The 18093-nt window shown below is 43.8% G+C and overlaps 1 protein-coding gene across 12 annotated transcripts in view; it reads left to right on the top strand.

The window, feature by feature from the left end:
* The window catches only part of LOC106601250 (myocardin-related transcription factor A), a 51454-nt gene that overhangs the window by 13102 nt on the left and 20259 nt on the right, over nucleotides 1-18093 (top strand). For 5 of the 12 annotated variants that reach the window (XM_014193309.2, XM_014193308.2, XM_045715134.1 and 2 more), the window contains exon 4: nucleotides 10838-10903. In XM_014193309.2, coding sequence (XP_014048784.2) covers nucleotides 10838-10903 — 66 coding nt within the window. Of the gene's footprint in view, nucleotides 1-7600; nucleotides 8256-10466; nucleotides 10746-10837; nucleotides 10904-18093 lie in introns of those variants that run through there. The other 7 variants (XM_045715133.1, XM_014193307.2, XM_045715136.1 and 4 more) reach the window with 6 other exon arrangements.

An 18093-nucleotide genomic window follows, 5' to 3' on the forward strand; every position in this document is an offset into this window, starting at 1 on the left:
TTCACTTTTTCCACTCTTCTCACCCTTTCCACTCATGCTATCATCAGATGCAGTCCCATTCCCTGAGCTGTGTGAGTTTACATAGTTAACATTTTATTACCGCAGCAAACTGCAGCTCTAACTTTGTGTTATCCCTGTGCGTACATGCCCATGCTCAGTGTTGCAGTAGCTTGGTGGTAGTTGAACTCAATTCAGATCTTGGTAGTGTTTTCAGTAGGTCATAACTGTTTTGCCTTGAGGCTAGCTACTGGAACTACATAACTGTTTCAGCTGAAAGATAATATTTGTGAAGTAGGCAATTTCCTTTATTTCTGTCTAATTCTCACTTGAAACACAGTTTGTGTGTTTTTAATAGGCTAAATGAAACATTCTGTTAACTTCTGACCCCAGAGTCATCTGTTCTTGCAATTTGTAGTCTGATATTTCAGATTTAGATATGATTATTTATCACAAAGTACTTTGGATGTAATTAACCTCTTGTTCAAAGTAACTTTAGTTAAGTAAACTATATCTTTCTTACGGGTAGCTTTAATGTAGCTTAATTTCTTCCAGTGTGAAGTAATTGGTAGCTTGGTAAACTATATTTTCAGAGTAGCTTCCCCAACACTGCACATGCTCAGTTATTTTAGGAATTTAGAGGTTGCATACTTGTCCCAATATTTCACTGAAGTGCAGGCAGCTCAACACGACTGTTTAATGACAAAGTTGGCCTGAATCCAACCACTTTGCTAAGGAGGAGGCCTGAGAGATCAAGTGTGTAGTGGTTGTCGAGGAACTGCACTCACACCCAGACTGCAGTTGTAATTCGAATCACAGCAGGGCTAGACACTGCTGCCCTGACACTGTGCTCTGCTCCACTCTGATCTACTCCACTCTGATCTCCATCTTACTCTGTGACTGAATGTTCACCAGTGGATAGCATGCTAATTAGGGTATATGGGTGTCAGTGTACGTTTGCCGATAAACACACAGGCTCCATTATGAGTGAGCATGCTCTGCACCTTTAGTCTGCTGTTCTGACAGGTGAGGGGAGGAGTGTGAAGTGTCTGTAGGGAGTCAGGTGTGATGAGGTTCCTGGGACGTGTTTAATAGGTCACGGCACACCAGAGATAAACGTTTCCTAATGGAAAGCAGAAATCTGTGCTCTTAATGATCTAGTTCAGCTAGTTCCTCCTGACACTGTTCCACACAGAGCACTGAGTTGATTCTCAGCATACACACACACACACACACACACACACACACACACACACACACAGTTGTTTTTTTTATTTTTATTGAATATCCAAAACATACAATATACTTGCAGTGAAGCCACTCAAGAACTACATCATACCAGTCATCCCACAGAAGCATCCAGGGTCAATGTCCTGCTCAAGGGCACGTTGATAGATCTCTCCCATTATCCCGAACCCGCCAAGACGTCTGTTGTTAACATGGAAACAGAAATGTCTTCCTGACGTTTATCTGAAACACTCATGCTCGAGGAGCCTTACGTAGCAGAGAATAATAAACCGATTGATTGAGTGTGGGTGTTGGCATGTGGATTTTGGAATAATAGCAGCCGGAAGTTATGTTCTTGACAGATATATCCTCAATTCCTTATCTGTTCATATTTTGATATGTTTACACATCTATGGTAATCAAGGCTGTCAAACGAGAGAAGGGAGGCGAAGGGAGAACAGAGATTAATGGAAGGGAGGAAAAAGATTATGAATGAGGGGCAGCAAAGAGTGAGAGAGATGAGATCAAGAGGCATATAAAGTCCACTGCTATCAGTCTAAATGTGTATTTTTTTTCAACTGTGAAATATTAGTGGAAAACATTGTCACCTGAACCATATAGCTGACCTCATGTACTGTGAATGTGATTGACCAGGAGTAAGGGACGTGACAGTAAGGATGACTGCACAAAGAGTTCATAAGAGTTTAATCACCCTGAAGTCTTATGTTCCCTACTTGCTCTTTCATCTCTGGCCCTGAACACATGCTGCCAGATGTACCCAGCAGCTGGATTGAACATCGTAGACTATTAGAAATATCAGTGACGTTTGGGATGATACACGCTGCCATCTATTGGCTGACAGAAACACTACAACTGGCCATACAGCATTAGAGGAAGGACAGGGAACTGAAGTACTGTGGCACATCACATATATATTGATATTTGCATGTATGCAACATGTCCTATGAATCACGAGATGAGGTTCATTTTCAAACCTTGGAAATTCTCTTAATGTAATCGAAATGTCTGTTTCAGTGTAAACTTGGGTTTTTATGTGTTCAAATGCACTGAGGATATTGAACAGGTTCTAGATCCTTAGCACAAGATATGTGTGGAGTCAGGTTGTGTGTGTGCAGGGATATCTGTGAGTAACCCTAGCCGCCGTCTGCACCAGTTAAGGGTAGCTGGATATAGCCCCCATAGCCAGCTGGCCTACTATTTAAAACAGTCAGTCCGAGGGGAAGGCTTGGTGGGGGAGGGGGGCTGCTCACATTCTGGAGCCCAGGCCCAGAGAGAAGGAGTTAATTTGAGACTTGTTTACCGCACACCCTTCCTCCTGAGTAAGACCTCGATGAAGAGGTGTGAAGGCAGCAGCCGTTACTGTTTGAATGTGGACTCCATGTTGTTTCAAACACAGTAGGCCCACCAGATACTGAAACGCCAGGGCCCAGTTTCCAAAAAGCATATTAAGTTCATTTTAGAACCTTTGTAGTAGCATGGTTAGATTTCCAAGCTGTTTCCCAAAAGCCTTGTTACTAAAGTTGCACCTCAAAACGCTCTTTATTTACCGACTGCCTCATAACACTCTTAACAGCTAAGTGCGTCGTTAGATGCTTTTGTTGCCCTTCTGCTTCACTTTATACACAGATCTCCGCTAAACATAAACATCTTGTTTCTATCTGTCTCTGTGACTGCCGATAACATCAGAGCAAAGTTGACTACAAATACAAACAGGTGAAGGATAAAAAGATGCTTCAAATGAAAACTGAGATGCATACAGTATAGGCTCTAGGCCTATATATTGAAATCATATTGACATCGATTGAGTTATATTTACAGTAGCTAATTGTAGGCTACTTTCTGTAATTTTTGACTCAATATATTTTGATGTGTAACAACGTGCGCAATTATATGCCCAAACTGATTTAGTGCATTATTATCGGGTCAGCATTAGAATAAGCCGCCTCATTATTTGCAGCCATAATGTGGTAATATATCTCTCTAGGAGCTGATCCATCGTCATTATTGTGAAATAATTAGAATGTTAAGGTAAGATTTAAATGGAGAAAGCTGATCTGAGAGCAGCGCTGCCTTTCTTTCAATCCTATCAGTATCGCCACATGCTCCAACGACACACTTAGCGAATGTTCTCTGTGTGTGGTGTTTTGGGAAACTCATGTTAGATCTTCTGCCGTTGTAGCGATTCATCGTTAAAATACTCATAAGCTCCATCGCTATCGGTAAACCGGTCCCAGGCCAGTATCAGATACCCTAGCGGTTTCCTCTTGGAATAGGAGCTACCTTGATGACAATTATCAGTGTCTCTTGCCTCTGGCTCTGAAGATCATAATTTCTCCTCAGCGATGTCCTAGCACTTCCATTTAAAGACCACCACCACACCGCCCCCCCCCCCCCAGACCGCTTCTAGGAGATGTGATTATTTTACCTCCCTGTCTGAGGGTGCTTGGTCACACAACCTACAGGCTAAATGTATCTTCTGGGGTTATGAAACGGCTGGTAAGTGAACTACCCCTGCTGGAACTACCAGAGGTCAACTCTGTATACGGTTTCCTTCTTTCAGAAGTCATAAGGCTTCAGTACTTTATAAACATGTACAGTAGGATCGGCAAGTAGCCTCACAGAATTTTTTTTTTCTCTAGCTATTTCGTGTTTTCTTTGGGGCTTATCAGCAAGGAATTGTTTGGGTTGTTAGGCAATAGTGAGAATTGGTTTGCATTTAGTACTGGGCTATGGGCTGATTTTGACCCTAGATTCTTAACTTAGTTAATTTGACCTTGACCTTGCATAGTTCTGAGCATAACCATCACTGATCTAGTAGTCAGAGGATGCCCACAGGAGCTCTATTTCAGTCTGATAAACATTGATTATTACCACTTTCACTGAAACAGCAGAATGCAACTTTAGGTATTTTGGATATGCTTAGAGCCCCTGTGAGTTATTAGCTTTTCCTATCATCAGTATTTATGGCTGACATAAACACACACTCTCACACACACACGAAAGCAGGACTATCCCTGCAAGCATATGGTTGGTGCCTTATCTGCAGCAAGGGGGATCAGAGTCTTGATTCATTTTCCCCTTCCTTGTCAAAGTGAGCTTTGCCTGAGGATTGTGCATCCTGATTCCAGCATCTCTCCCTCTCACACACATACACACACTTTGTTGGCATCTGTAAATAGTCTCTTATGCTCGCCTTTATTGTGGCCGGCTCTCTAAAGCTAGGCCATTACACAAATCTGTTCTAAAACACAAAGTGAATGCCAATAATAATCAACAAGAGCTTCCCTGGGGATTTTCTCTACCTCACATAGTTCTTTGTTATGACCCCCAGGCTAGTTCTCAACTTTATTTTAGCTCACCTGATCCACCATTAAGTGAATACAAATGGTAACTTTGGCAGTACACACAGCTGTAGGCTGCATTTCTGTTTTTAAATGTCTGTTTTGACCATTTTTGTACTTCGTCTTTAGAAAATGATTTTAGGGCTTTGATTAGCATTGATGTTTTAATGAGAAGTGGCAGACCAAAACGTGTTTCACATTTTAAAGTTCTCACTCTCTGTCACTACCTTCTTGTATTAGCAAATGTTTTGCTTACAAAAGTCAAACGGTGATGACCGAAACCGTCAAAGACCCAGTCTTGGCTTTGGGACAACACGTGCTTCTGTGTGGTGGCAGTTTCTTCCCTGGGGCCATTATGGTGTCTGCCTACATTAGGAGTACTGTGTGGGGCCATTATGCTGTCTGCCTACATTAGGAGTACTGTGTGGGGCCATTATGCTGTCTGCCTACATTAGGAGTACTGTGTGGGGCCATTATGCTGTCTGCCTACATTAGGAGTACTGTGTGGGGCCATTATGCTGTCTGCCTACATTAGGAGTACTGTGTGGGGCCATTATGCTGTCTGCCTACATTAGGAGTACTGTGTGGGGCCATTATGCTGTCTGCCTACATTAGGAGTACTGTGTGGGGCCATTATGCTGTCTGCCTACATTAGGAGTACTGGGTGGGGCCATTATGCTGTCTGCCTACATCGGGGTACTGTGTGGGGCCATTATGCTGTCTGCCTACATTAGGAGTACTGTGTGGGGCCATTATGCTGTCTGCCTACATTAGGAGTACTGTGTGGGGCCATTATGCTGTCTGCCTACATTAGGAGTACTGTGTGGGGCCATTATGCTGTCTGCCTACATTAGGAGTACTCAAGTACTATTTGAGAAGTTCCGTCCCCACAACTCTCCTAGGGGGCAAAGGTCTGGATGGATATTGTTATTTATCGGCGTAGTAACAAACCCCCACCTTGCAACCCATGTGACCCCAAACTGTACACAACCCTCCTGTTGGCGTAGAGAAAATCTTGCAGTTTTAAAGCTAATTTCCCACAATTCTACACATTTTGCATGGGGCAGAGCATTTTATTATGTTGCTGTTTTAAAGCAAATTTTCTGCAATTCTACAAATGTTTCCATGTCTTATGTGTATTTATATGATACCAGGGGTCAATGCCCGAGCTACTTCCAAATAATAAACTCAGCAAAAAAAGAAATGTCCCTTTTACAGGACCCTATCTTTAAAAGATAATTCGTAAAAATCCAAATAACTTCACAGATCTTCATTGTAAAGGGTTTAAACACTGTTTCCCATGCTTGCTCAATGACCCATAAACAATTAATGAACATGCACCTGTGGAACGGTCGTTAAGACACTAACAGTTTACAGACGGTAGGCAATTAAGGTCACAGTTATGTGAACTTAGGACACTAAAGAGGCCTTTCTACTGACTCTGAAAAACACCGAAAGAAAGATGCCCAGGGTCCCTGCTCATCTGTGTGAATGCGCCTTAGGCATGCTGAAAGGAGGCATGAGGACTGCAGATGTGGCCAGGGCAATAAATTGCAATGTCCATACTGTGAGACGCCTAAGACAGTGCTACAGGGAGACGGGACGGACAGCTGATCGTCCTCTCAGTGGCAGACCACGTGTAACAACACCTGCACAGGATCGGTACATCCGAACATCACATCAGCGGGACATGTACAGGATGGCAACAACAACTGCCGGAGTTACACCAGGAACGCACAATCCCTCCGTTAGTGCTCAGACTGTCCGCAATAGGCTGAGAGGCTAGACTGAGGGCTTGTAGGCCTGTTGTAAGGCAGGTCCTCACAAGACATCACCAGCAACAACGTCACCTATGGGCACAAACCCACCGTCGCTGGACCAGACAGGACTGGCAAAAAGTGCTTTTCACTGACGAGTCGCGGTTTTGTCTCACCAGGGGTGATGGTCGGATTCGCGTTTATCGTCGAAGGAATGAGCGTTACACCGAGGCCTGTACTCTGGAGTGGGATTGATGTGGAGGGTCCGTCATGGTCTGGGGCGGTGTGTCACAGCATCATCGGACTGAGCTTGTTGTCATTGCAGGCAATCTCAACGCTGTGCTACAGGGAAGACATCATCCTCCCTCGTGGTATCCTTCCTGCAGGCTCATCCTGACATGACCCTCCAGCATGACAATGCCACCAGCCATACTGCTCGTTCTGTGTGTGATTTCCTGCAAGACAGGAATGTCAGTGTCAGTGACAGGAATGTCAGTGTTCTGCCATGGCCAGCGAAGAGCCCGGATCTCAATCCCATTGAGCACGCCTGGGACCTGTTGGATCGGAGGGTGAGGGCTAGGGCCATTCCCCCCAGAAATGTCCGAGAACTTGCAGGTGCCTTGGTGGAAGATTGGGGTCACATCTCACAGCAAGAACTGGCAAATCTGGTGCAGTCCATGAGGAGGAGATGCACTGCAGTACTTAATGCAGCTGGTGGCCACGCCAGATACTGACTGTTGCTTTTGATTTTGACCCCCCCCTTTGTTCAGGGACACATTATTCCATTTCTGTTAGTCACATGTCTGTGGAACTTGTTCAGTTTATGTCTCAGTTGTTGAATCTTGTTATGTTCATACAAATATTTACACATGTTAAGTTTGCTGAAAATAAACACAGTTGACAGTGAGAGGACGTTTCTTTTTTTTTGCTGAGTTTATATTTATTTATTTTGTCATCTGGACCCGCGGCCTGTATTGACCCCGTTCTGGGACCGGATCCAGACCGCAGTCCACCAGTTGAGTATGTGGCGTCTAGATTGTGCACAAAGCTCACAGGTGTGCACTCTTATGTTGTCACTAATGAGCAGAGGTCCCAGGTGCCAAGGGGGAAGTATTTGATTGTGGTTAGGAGGAAAAGGTTTAGCTGAAGTGTGTTGGTGTCTGTCAATGGCGGAGTGAGTGGGTGCAGCAACAGCTGTGACAGTGCTTGATCAAGGATTCACAGGCATTTGACACACACTCACAGACCCACACACTCACCTCACTCACTCATCTTGCTGCAGTAGATACTGGCTCTTGAAACTCATAGCAGCTGTACATTTCCACTGCAAGCCAGTGTTTCTTTTTTTCCATCTTTTTCATTTAGTTTTGTTTTTCAGTAAGATTTGGCCATTTTTCTGAACTATTCGGGAACTTTGTTTGCTAAAAAACGAGAAAGAGGAAAGGTCAGCGAGAACACAGTTGTGTATAGAGCACTTTTTATGGACTTTTGGAAAACTTCAATCTTCTCATGATTTTTGTCGCTTGCACAAGGACCATTTCTATTCTAATGCTCTTATTTTGGTCCATCACTCCTGCATTAATATATTTAGCAGAATCTCTGTGACTTTTCCAAAAGATATTACAAACGTAATAATCCATATTGACTGGACTGTATTGAACTTAGCTGAACAGAGAATTCTATTTTTGTTACATTTGAATGTTGGACATTATTTGAATGTATTTTTTGGATGGGACCACCGTCTTTCAGTAATAATTATTTATTGTTTTGAACCTGATCACCATGCTGGACACCAACCCGTCCCTTCACACAGACCCCACCTCTTTTGGGCCCCCTCCAATCAGCAACAGCATGGATAAGCAACGCATACGATTGGAGTTAGAACGCCGGGCTTGTCAGAGCCTGAGGGAAGGTGGGATTCATATTACGCGCACATACACACAAACTCTTTATAATATGAGATATGGAAGATATGGTTTCATTTCTTTGTTTGGCTATATTATTTTTTAAACAGATCTTTTTGATATAGCATCATTATGGAGAATTATTATCCTTACTCTTTCTACTTGGCTTTTGTTTCATAGCTCCCCATAAAACACACCCAGCTATACAGTTGAGTTGTTCTCAGTGAATCGTGTGTATTGAGTTATGCTGCTCAGGCCGGCTCAGTGGGTGTCTGTACTTCTGGGCTGCTGGTCAGATACTAAGTGGACCTTCTGGCCCCGGTACAGATGGGGCAGCGCCAGGATTCTGTGCCCAGTGGACAATGCTCAGGCACCTGTGGGTGCAGCCAGGGCCGTGACACCAACTGAGTTGGCGCGAAAAGAGCCTGAACAGATTTAGTCGTGACACACTGAGAATCTCGCACTGACTTTTAGAGAAACATAAATGTGCTGTGAGGCAGATACGCTGGCCCACTGAGTTAAGGTGAGAAATACTGAGACTGATGAAGATACTGTGGTGTTTAGTGTGACACACAGAGACGGGTTTAGATACTAAGACACAGATGGACGCTGAGGGAAAACAGGGACAGGCTTGAGACACTGAGATGGACTTGGAACCATTGAGACAGACTGTGATTTACCGAGAGGTTATTTGCACCGAGACGTACAGTCTTTCAGAGACACTGTACGATGCGGTAACCCACAGGCACTTGCCTTGGCAGCCAGTTTGACTTCAGAGTTTCAAAGGTGGACGGCATACCTTGGCCCTGTTTGAGGAGGGTGTCTGTTCACATGTGTCCCCTCATTCAGCCAGGCCGAGCCCAGGCCTTAGATTTCTGCTTCGGAGCAGTTTGAGCGTTGGGGGATTTACAGTAATATTCCCTGTAACTCAACAGGCTGGGCCGGGCAGAGAGATAGAGTTCCCAGATATTACAGTGTGGTACACAAATAGAAACCAGCAGGGAGAAGGATGGGTTTCATCTCAGGGTTGGGATGGAGGGAATGGAAGGTTTTGAAAATATTTTCAAAGAAGTAAACGATTGAATAGGCGATGCAGAAAAAGTGCACAGGAAGTTTTGCAGTGACGCATAGAGAAAGGCGACAATACATAAATTGAGCACAAAGGAGATGTGGTAGGAAAATGTAATGTTCTCGTTTACATCACATTGAGGTACTGAGAACGGTAATGAATTCAAATTGTGGCATTTCAGAGTGAGCATTTGCCTAGAAAAGATTGTGTATAAGCACCTGGCGTCATTCCCCCCCCGTAAGCCCATTTAATCTCGTCTCCTGTCAAGGGGACTATTGGGAGTCCTTCGTCACGCAGCCATATAAGAGAAAAGAGGATGATTTGGCCCAGGCGGCGACAGCCAGGACTGTCAGAAATGTTGACGCTGGTCAGAGATGTGAAAAACCGCAGAAGCTGAGCTCAGAGAGAGATGGAAACCATGAGAAAGAAGTCCCACATCGCCCACATTGATCTCACTCTGACCTACTAGTCAGTATGCTTCCCTGTGGTTCACATGAAGGCAGCAGACCAGCTACAAACACAACTACCTCAGGAGGTGCACACAAGCATCACTTTGTGTACAGTACAATGGACTGGTCCAACAATCATACTCTCACACATGAACACCAGGACACATACTGTGTGGCTATGTAGTATACTGTAACAGCTTAACTTCCCCTCGCATGTACAGTATCACATCTCTAATTTCATGAAAACTGCTTATGTGCATACTGAGATGTAGGTTTACTTTACCTCACATCTGACAGGAATCACTTACAAGAGTCCACTCAGCTCACTTTGGCTGAAGTGTAAACACTGGATAGCAATGATGATATGATGCAGAGAGCATGGTCTCCATCACTAGCTTTCTGTGTTCCTTCTATTGGTCTAGCTGAGATTAGGCAGCTGTTAGCAAGACACATTTATTCATGTCATACACATTTAGTCAGTACAGAAGTGTTACCATTTATCTGTACACATACTCCTCTCAATATAACAACTCATTCTATTTTGAATTGTGAATGTGGGCCTTCCTGTTTTTACAAGAAGTCCTCTGTGCATTAGCATTGTTCAAGCCATGCGGAAGTGTCGTCCTCTATCTCTCTCTGTGTGGTAGAAGTTGTCAAAACGCGACAACCCGGCTGCTGTTTGAATGTAGAAACAGGAAGCGCGTGTGTGTGTGTGTGTGTGTGTGTGTGTGTGTGTGTGTGTGTGTGACAGAGACCGTCTGCCTGCTATTTCTCCTCCCTGCCTCTGATGATAACCTCTGTATCGGCTGTCAGACGACTCTGTGGGAGGGAGAGAGCGAGGGCCAGAAGAGCAGTGAGTAGGGTACTCTTCAACTCTTGGCTTGTACCTCCCAGAAAGATGCACTATATTCATTTACAACACGGCTGTAACCGGCCTTGTATTTCCTCCCAAGGAGAAGAGCACGGAACGGAAACTGACTGTAGGGCGTTTGGGTTTTCACTATTGGTTGTTGCCCTTGCTGCTTCTGTCTGTAGTGTACTCACCTGACCTCTTGCTGTCCCTCTTATGCAGTGCTCCAGCTCAAACTCCAGCAGAGACGGACCCGTGAGGAACTGGTCAGCCAGGGGATCATGCCACGTAAGTAACACTCTCCCGTCCGTCAAACTGCCTCATCCCCAAACCAATCTCCCCTTCCTCTAGCTGCTACCTCACTGCATTAGCTTGCTTTTCAAAGTGAATGGATAGTTTGTTGACCTATTCTCACGCCCATAACAATCAGTAAAGCTACTCCTATTGTAGTCACCTCACTTGTTTCATAACAGGCACTTAATATACAACCGTATAGTGTCTTACATGGCTATACGCATCTCAATGCTTTGCTTCATGTTCTAAGGTTCTAGAGATCCTGATGATTATGCATGTGGTTAAATCGGCGCTGTCTTTTTTCAGAGAAATGTCGTTGTCAGTCTTCAAAGTGGATCGTGCTCCTTCCTCTGCTTCTGACTTGTGAATGCTAAACTCAGTCAGTGTGTACTGGGGTCTGTGCGTTTAATTCATTGCCACATTTCATTTTGAGCCTTTACACTTGTTATTTTCATTGCACAGTCAATGAATGTTTACATTACTAAGATAGACTTCCTCTCTGTTTCACACTAGTTAGTTCCAGGAACCTTTTTTTTTACCCCTTTACGTCCTCTAACTATATTTAGTACAATATCAGAATGCGCCACAGAACACATTTTGTTTGGTGTAAATGCATGAAATTTGGTATCAACATAGTAAATACAGGTGACCTGATCTAAGCCCAAATATGCCAAATATATGATTCAACTCATTGTTTGTGAACTACAGCTGTTTCTGTATTGTACTATATTTAGTCTTTGGACACATGGGGTTACTGTTTTTAACACATTTCATGAATAAAGTCATGTAAATATGTTCAAATTGTCAGATCTTAATAGTTGTATAGATTGCCTGGACCTTATATTAGGGACACACGATATATCGGTGAACATATCGTAATCGGACGATATTAGCTAAAAATGCCGGTATCGGCCTATGTCTAGTTTAACGCCCGATTGTACAAAACCCATGTCAAAGCTGACGTGCATACCAATATAACGAAGGTCCAAAACGTAATGGCGCCACGTAAAATTTTGCACTATACGTGCAACACAGCATTCCTAAACTAGCCCACAATGTCTGCTGTGTGGATCGAACAGTCAACAAGTCAAGCAGTCATTTGAAAGAGTAACAAAATTTCAGCGAGACAACTCGAAGGCGAAATCCATTAAAGCCAAGATAATATAATTCATTGCCCTTGACAATCAACCATTCTCTGTCGTGGGTTATAAATTAGGGTTATTTTAGATGATGACAGCTAGCTATATAGTTAGCTATCTAACTATAGCTACTGAAACAGATTGTCGTGTTATTTGACACGTCTTTTTTGGCACGCAAAGACCCAAACGGCGTTCCATAGAAATCCTGGTTGGGAATGAAACGACTGAACAAATGAACAACAAAACAGCACAGCAAGTAAGTGAAAGAAATAGGTTTTGATTATGTTTTACTGGTAATGGGGACATGAGTAAATGCCAACAAAATAACTTTTTGTGTGTGTGACCTTTATTTAATTAGGCAAGTCAGTTAAGAACAAATTCTTATTTACGATGCTGGGCCAATTGTGCGCCGCCCTATGGGACTGCCAATCACGGCCGGATGTGATAGAGCCTGGATTCAAACCAGGGATTGTAGTGACGCCTCTTGCACTGAGATGCAGTGCCTTAGACAGCTGCGTCCATGTGTGTGTGTGAACTATTTAACTGTACTAGAATGCCTAAAAGGCCGCTAAAATGTGTAATATCAGTTATCGGTATTGTTTTTTTTGCAAGGAAAATATTGGATATCGGTATCGGCCAAAAAAGAAACGTCCTCTCACTATGAACTGTGTTTATTTTCAGCAAACTTAATGTGTAAATATTTGTATGAACATAAGATTCAACAACTGAGACATAAACTGAACAAGTTCCACAGACATGTGACTAACAGAAATTGAATAATGTGTCCCTGAACAAAGGGGGGGGGGGGGTCAAAATCAAAAGTAAGCCAGTGTCTGTTGTGGCCACCAGCTGCATTAAGTACTGCAGTGCATCTCCTCCTCATGGACTGCACCAGATTTGCCAGTTCTTGCTGTGAGATGTTACCCCACTCTTCCACCAAGGCACCTGCAAGTTCCTGGACATTTCTGGGGGGAATAGCCCTAGCCCTCACCCTCTGATCCAGCAAGTCCCAGACGTGCTCAATGGGACTGAGATCCCCGCTGGCCATGGCAGAACACTGACATTCCTTTCTTGCAGGAAATCACGCACAGAACGAGCAGTATGGCTGGTGGCATTGTCATGCTGGAGGGTTATGTCAGGATGAGCCTGCAGGAAGGGTACCACATGAGGGAGGAGGATGTCTTCCCTGTAACGCACAGCGTTGAGATTGCCTGCAATGACAACAAGCTCAGTCCGATGATGCTGTGCCACACCGCCCCAGACCATGACGGACCCTCCACCTCCACATCAATCCCACTCCAGAGTACAGGCCTCAGTGTAACGCTCATTCCTTCGACGATAAACGCTAATCCGACCATCACCCCTGGTGAGACAAAACCGCGACTCGTCAGAGAAGAGCACTTTTTGCCAGTCCTGTCTAGTCCAGTGACGGTGGGTTTGTGCCCATAGGCGACGTTGCCGGTGATGTCTGGTGAGGACCTGCCTTTACAACAGGCCTACATGCCCTCAGTCTAGCCTCTCTCAGCCTATTGCGGACAGTTTGAGCACTGATGGATTTTGCTTTCCTGGTGTAACTCTGGTAGTTGTTGTTGCCATCCTGTACCTGTCCCACAGGTGTGATGTTCGAATGTACAGATCCTGTGCAGGTGTTGTCCTCGCAGTGGCAGACCACGTGTAACAATCAGCTGTCCGTCCCGTCTCCCTGTAGCGCTGTCTTAGGTATCTCACTGTACAGACATTGCAATTTATTGCCCTGGCCACATCTGCTGTCCTCATGCCCCTTTGCAGCATGCCTAAGGCACGTTCATGCAGATGAGCAGGGACCCTGGGCATCTTTTGATGTTTTTCAGAGTCAGTAGAAAGGCCTCTTTAGTGTCATAAGTTTTCATAACTGTGACCTTAATTGCCTACAGTTGAAGTCGGAAGTTTACATGCACCTTAGCCAAATACATTTAAACTCAGTTTTTCCACAATTCCTGACATTTAATCCTAGTAAGAATTCCCTGTCTTAGGTCAGTTAGGATCACCACTTTATTTTAAGAACGTGAAATGTCAGAATAATAGTAGCGAGAATGATTTATTTCAGCTTCTATTTCTTTCATCGCATTCCCAGTGGGTCAGAAGTTTACATACACTCAATTAGTATTTGGTAGCATTGCCTTTAAATTGTTTAACTTGGGTCAAACGTTTTGGGTAGCCTTCCACAATAAGTTGGGTGAATTTTGGCCCATTCCTCCTGACAGAGCTCGTGTAACTGAGTCAGGTTTGTAGGCATCCTTGCTCGCACACACTTTTTCAGTTCTGCCCACAAATGTTCTATGTGATTGAGGTCAGGGCTTTGTGATGGGCACTCCAATACCTTGACTTTGTTGTCCTTAAGCCATTTTGCCACAACTTTGGAAGTATGTCCATTTGGAAGACCCATTTGCGACCAAGCTTTAACTTCCTGACTGATGTCTTGAGATGTTGCTTCAATATATCCACATATTTTTCCTCCCTCATGATGCCATCTATTTTGTGAAGTGCACCAGTCCCTCCTGCAGCAAAGCACCCTCACAACATGATGCTGCCACCCCAGTGCTTCACGGTTGGGATGGTGTTCTTCGGCTTGCAAGCCTCCCCCTTTTTCCTCCAAACATAACGATGGTCATTATGGCCAAACAGTCCTATTTTTGTTTCATCAGAACAGAGGACATTTCTCCAAAAAGTACGATCTTTCTCCCCATGTGTAGTTGCAAACCATAGTTTGGCTTTTTTATGGCGGTTTTAGAGCAGTGGCTTCTTCCTTGCTGAGCGGCCTTTCAGGTTATGTCGATATAGGACTCGTTTTACTGTGGATATAGATACTTTTGTACCTGTTTCTTCCAGCATCTTTACACGGTCCTTTGCTGTGGTTCTGGGATTGATTTGCACTTTTCGCACCAAAGTACGTTCATCTCTAGGAGACAGAACACGTCTCCTTCCTGAGCGGTATGACGGCTGCGTGGCCCCATGGTGTTTATACTTGCGTACTATTGTTTGTACAGATTAACGTGGTACCTTCAGCCGTTTGGAAATTGGAGGATGAACCAGACTTGTGGAGGATGAACCAGACTTGTGGAGGATGAACCAGACTTGTGGAGGTCTACAATTTCTTTCTGAGGTCTTGGCTGATTTCTTTTGATTTTCCCATGATGTCAAGCAAAGAGGCACTGAATTTGAAGGTAGGCCTTGAAATACATCTACAGGTATACCTCCAATTGACTCAAATGATGTCATGGCAAATGACATCATTTTCTGGAATTTTCCAAGCTGTTTAAAGACAGTCGACTTAGTGTATTTAAACTTCTGACCCACTGGAATTGAGATACAGTGAAATAATCGGTCTGTAAACAATTGTTGGAAAAATGACTTGTCATGCACAAAGCAGATGTCCTAACTGACTTGCCAAAACTATAGTTTGTTAACAAGAAATTTGTGGAGTGAAAAACTAGTTTTAAGTGTATGTAAACTTTTGACTTCAACTGTATATACAAAAGTATGTGCATCGTTCCTGACAGGTGTATAAAATCGAGCATAAACAGCTATACAAACATTGGCAGTAGAATGGCCTTACTGAAGAGCTCAGTGACTTTCATCGTGGCACCGTCATAGGATACCACCTTTCCAACAAGTCAGTTCGTCAAAATTCTACCCTGCTTGCCCGAATGCGTTCTGCCAACTGTAACGTTTGGTGGAGGAGGAATAATGTTCTTGGGGCTGTTATTCATGGTTCAGGCTACGCCCCTTAGTTGCAGTGAACAGAAATCTTAACGTTACAGCATACAATGACATTCTAGACGATTCTGTGCTTCCAACTTTTTGGCAACAGTTTGGGGAAGACCCTTTCCTGTTTCAGCATGACAATGCCCCCATGCATAAAGCGAGGTCCATAAAGAAATGGTTTGTCGAGATCGGTGTGGAAGAACTTGACTGGCCTGCACAGAGCCCCTGACTTCAACCCCATCAAACACCTTTGGGATGAATTGGAATGCTGACTGCGAGCCATGCCTAATCACCCAACATCAGCCACAAGACCTCACTAATGCTCTTGTAGCTGAATGGAAGCAAGTCCCCGCAGCAATGTTCCAACATCTAGTGGAAAGCCTTCCCAGAAGAGTGGAGCCTGTTACAGCAGCAAAGGGGGGACCAACTCCATATTAATGCCCATGATTTTGGAATGAGATTTTTGACGAGCAGATGTCCACATATACAGTGCATTCGGAAAGTATTCAGACCCCTTGACTGTTTCCACATTTTGTTACGTTACAGCCTTTTTATAAAATGGATTAAAACAATTGTTTCCCTCATCAATCTACACAACACCCCAATTTATTCAAAATAAAAAACGGAAATATCTAATTTACATAACTATTCAGACCCTTTACTCAGTACTTAGTTGAAGCGCCTTTGGCAGTGATTACAGCCTCGGGTCTTCTTGGGTTTGACGCTACACGCTTGGCACACCTGTATTTGGGGAGTTTCTCCCATTTTCTTCTTTGCAGAGCCTCTCAAGCTCAGTCAGGTTGGATGGGGAGCGTCGCTGCACAGCTATTTTCAGGTCCAAAAAGTGCTGTAATTTCTCAAGTTCACCCTATTTATGGATGAAAATCTCCTCAAATGAAAGTTGACAGTCTGCACTTTAACCGTATAGTCATTGTATCGTTTCAAATCCAAAGTGCTGGAGTATAGAGTCAAAATAAGAAAACATGCTTCACTGTCCCAATAATTACGGAGGGCACTCTATATACAGTACCAAAAATTAAGATCTGATCATTTGAACAAGACACTAACCCCATGTGTCCAAAGGCTAAATATAGAACAATATCAAAACCTCATATTGTAGACAAATGCTTTGGCCGGTAAAAAATCTCCATCAGTAAGCTCAGAGAACAAGTGTACCAAAGGAAGTGATACATATCCGTTATGGACATGAATGGGTTTAATCTGATTGGGTTAATGAGTAATAAACCAGTAGCAGACATGTTTTTCTTTGGCATTTCATTCATTGAGGATGCATGATCCTCCTCAGTCAGGGTTTTGAAACGCCAATAGAACGCTTTCTCTGTTCACTTTCAAAACCCTATTTGGCCCAGTAAAGGAAATGCACATGTACTAACGTTACTCTCTATGCATTGCAAGTTGTTCATATTTACAGTACACTGCCTAGTATTACACGATATAACACTATTATAAATTGCTCACATTTTTCTTGTTCTGTAAAGAACCACACAAGGGGAAGGTCTTATGGTTTGACACAGACTACCTTAGCGTTTAGACAAGTATTTAACAATGCCTATTCTCCATGCTTTTGGAGTATTAGAGAAGATACCAATTGAAATCTACTCCTTATAGTAATGTTGAGACAAAGGGTGCCGTTGAATTTAGTCACACTCTGTTCAGACCGATGTGTGTAGTGGTTGTCAGACTTGGCTAGAGTAGTCATTTGAGTCTTCCACCCCTGGGCACTCTTCATGAACCTTTGCTGGTAACAAGTGAAACGGCACACAGTGTTGTGTGCAGCGGGATTGAATTCAATGTGCGGCCGACACAAAAAAGGCTCGCATTTCCTTCTACTACTAACAGCCTTGATACGTTAGAATATTTCTTTACTGTGCTTTCCGAGTGGCTAAAATGCAACAGTGTTAGACAGTCACAGTAGCAGCTTTGTTGGGATGTATTGCTCAACCTTATTATATCTGCTATTGCTGCTTCTCTTTTATGTTTACTTCTCCTTTCTTACGTTGATCAGAAGAGAACCCCAGTCTGCATGGGGCCAGACTAAGCAACAAGGCCAGGGTCTCATTCAACATAAGAGAGGGAGGATTTTGGAGAGAGTGCAGAGGGTATGAGGAGATGGCACAGAACAGTAGAGGAGAGGGTGTGAGGAGATGGCAGAGGAGAGGCTGTGAGGAGATGGCACAGAACAGTAGAGGAGAGGGTGTGAGGAGATGGCAGAGGAGAGGCTGTGAGGAGATGGCACAGAATAGAATAGGAGAGGAGAGGCTGTGAGGAGATGGCACAGAA

The sequence above is a fragment of the Salmo salar genome, chromosome ssa03 (assembly GCF_905237065.1).
Source record: "Salmo salar chromosome ssa03, Ssal_v3.1, whole genome shotgun sequence".
In the NCBI taxonomy this organism is placed as follows: Eukaryota; Metazoa; Chordata; class Actinopteri; order Salmoniformes; family Salmonidae; genus Salmo; species Salmo salar.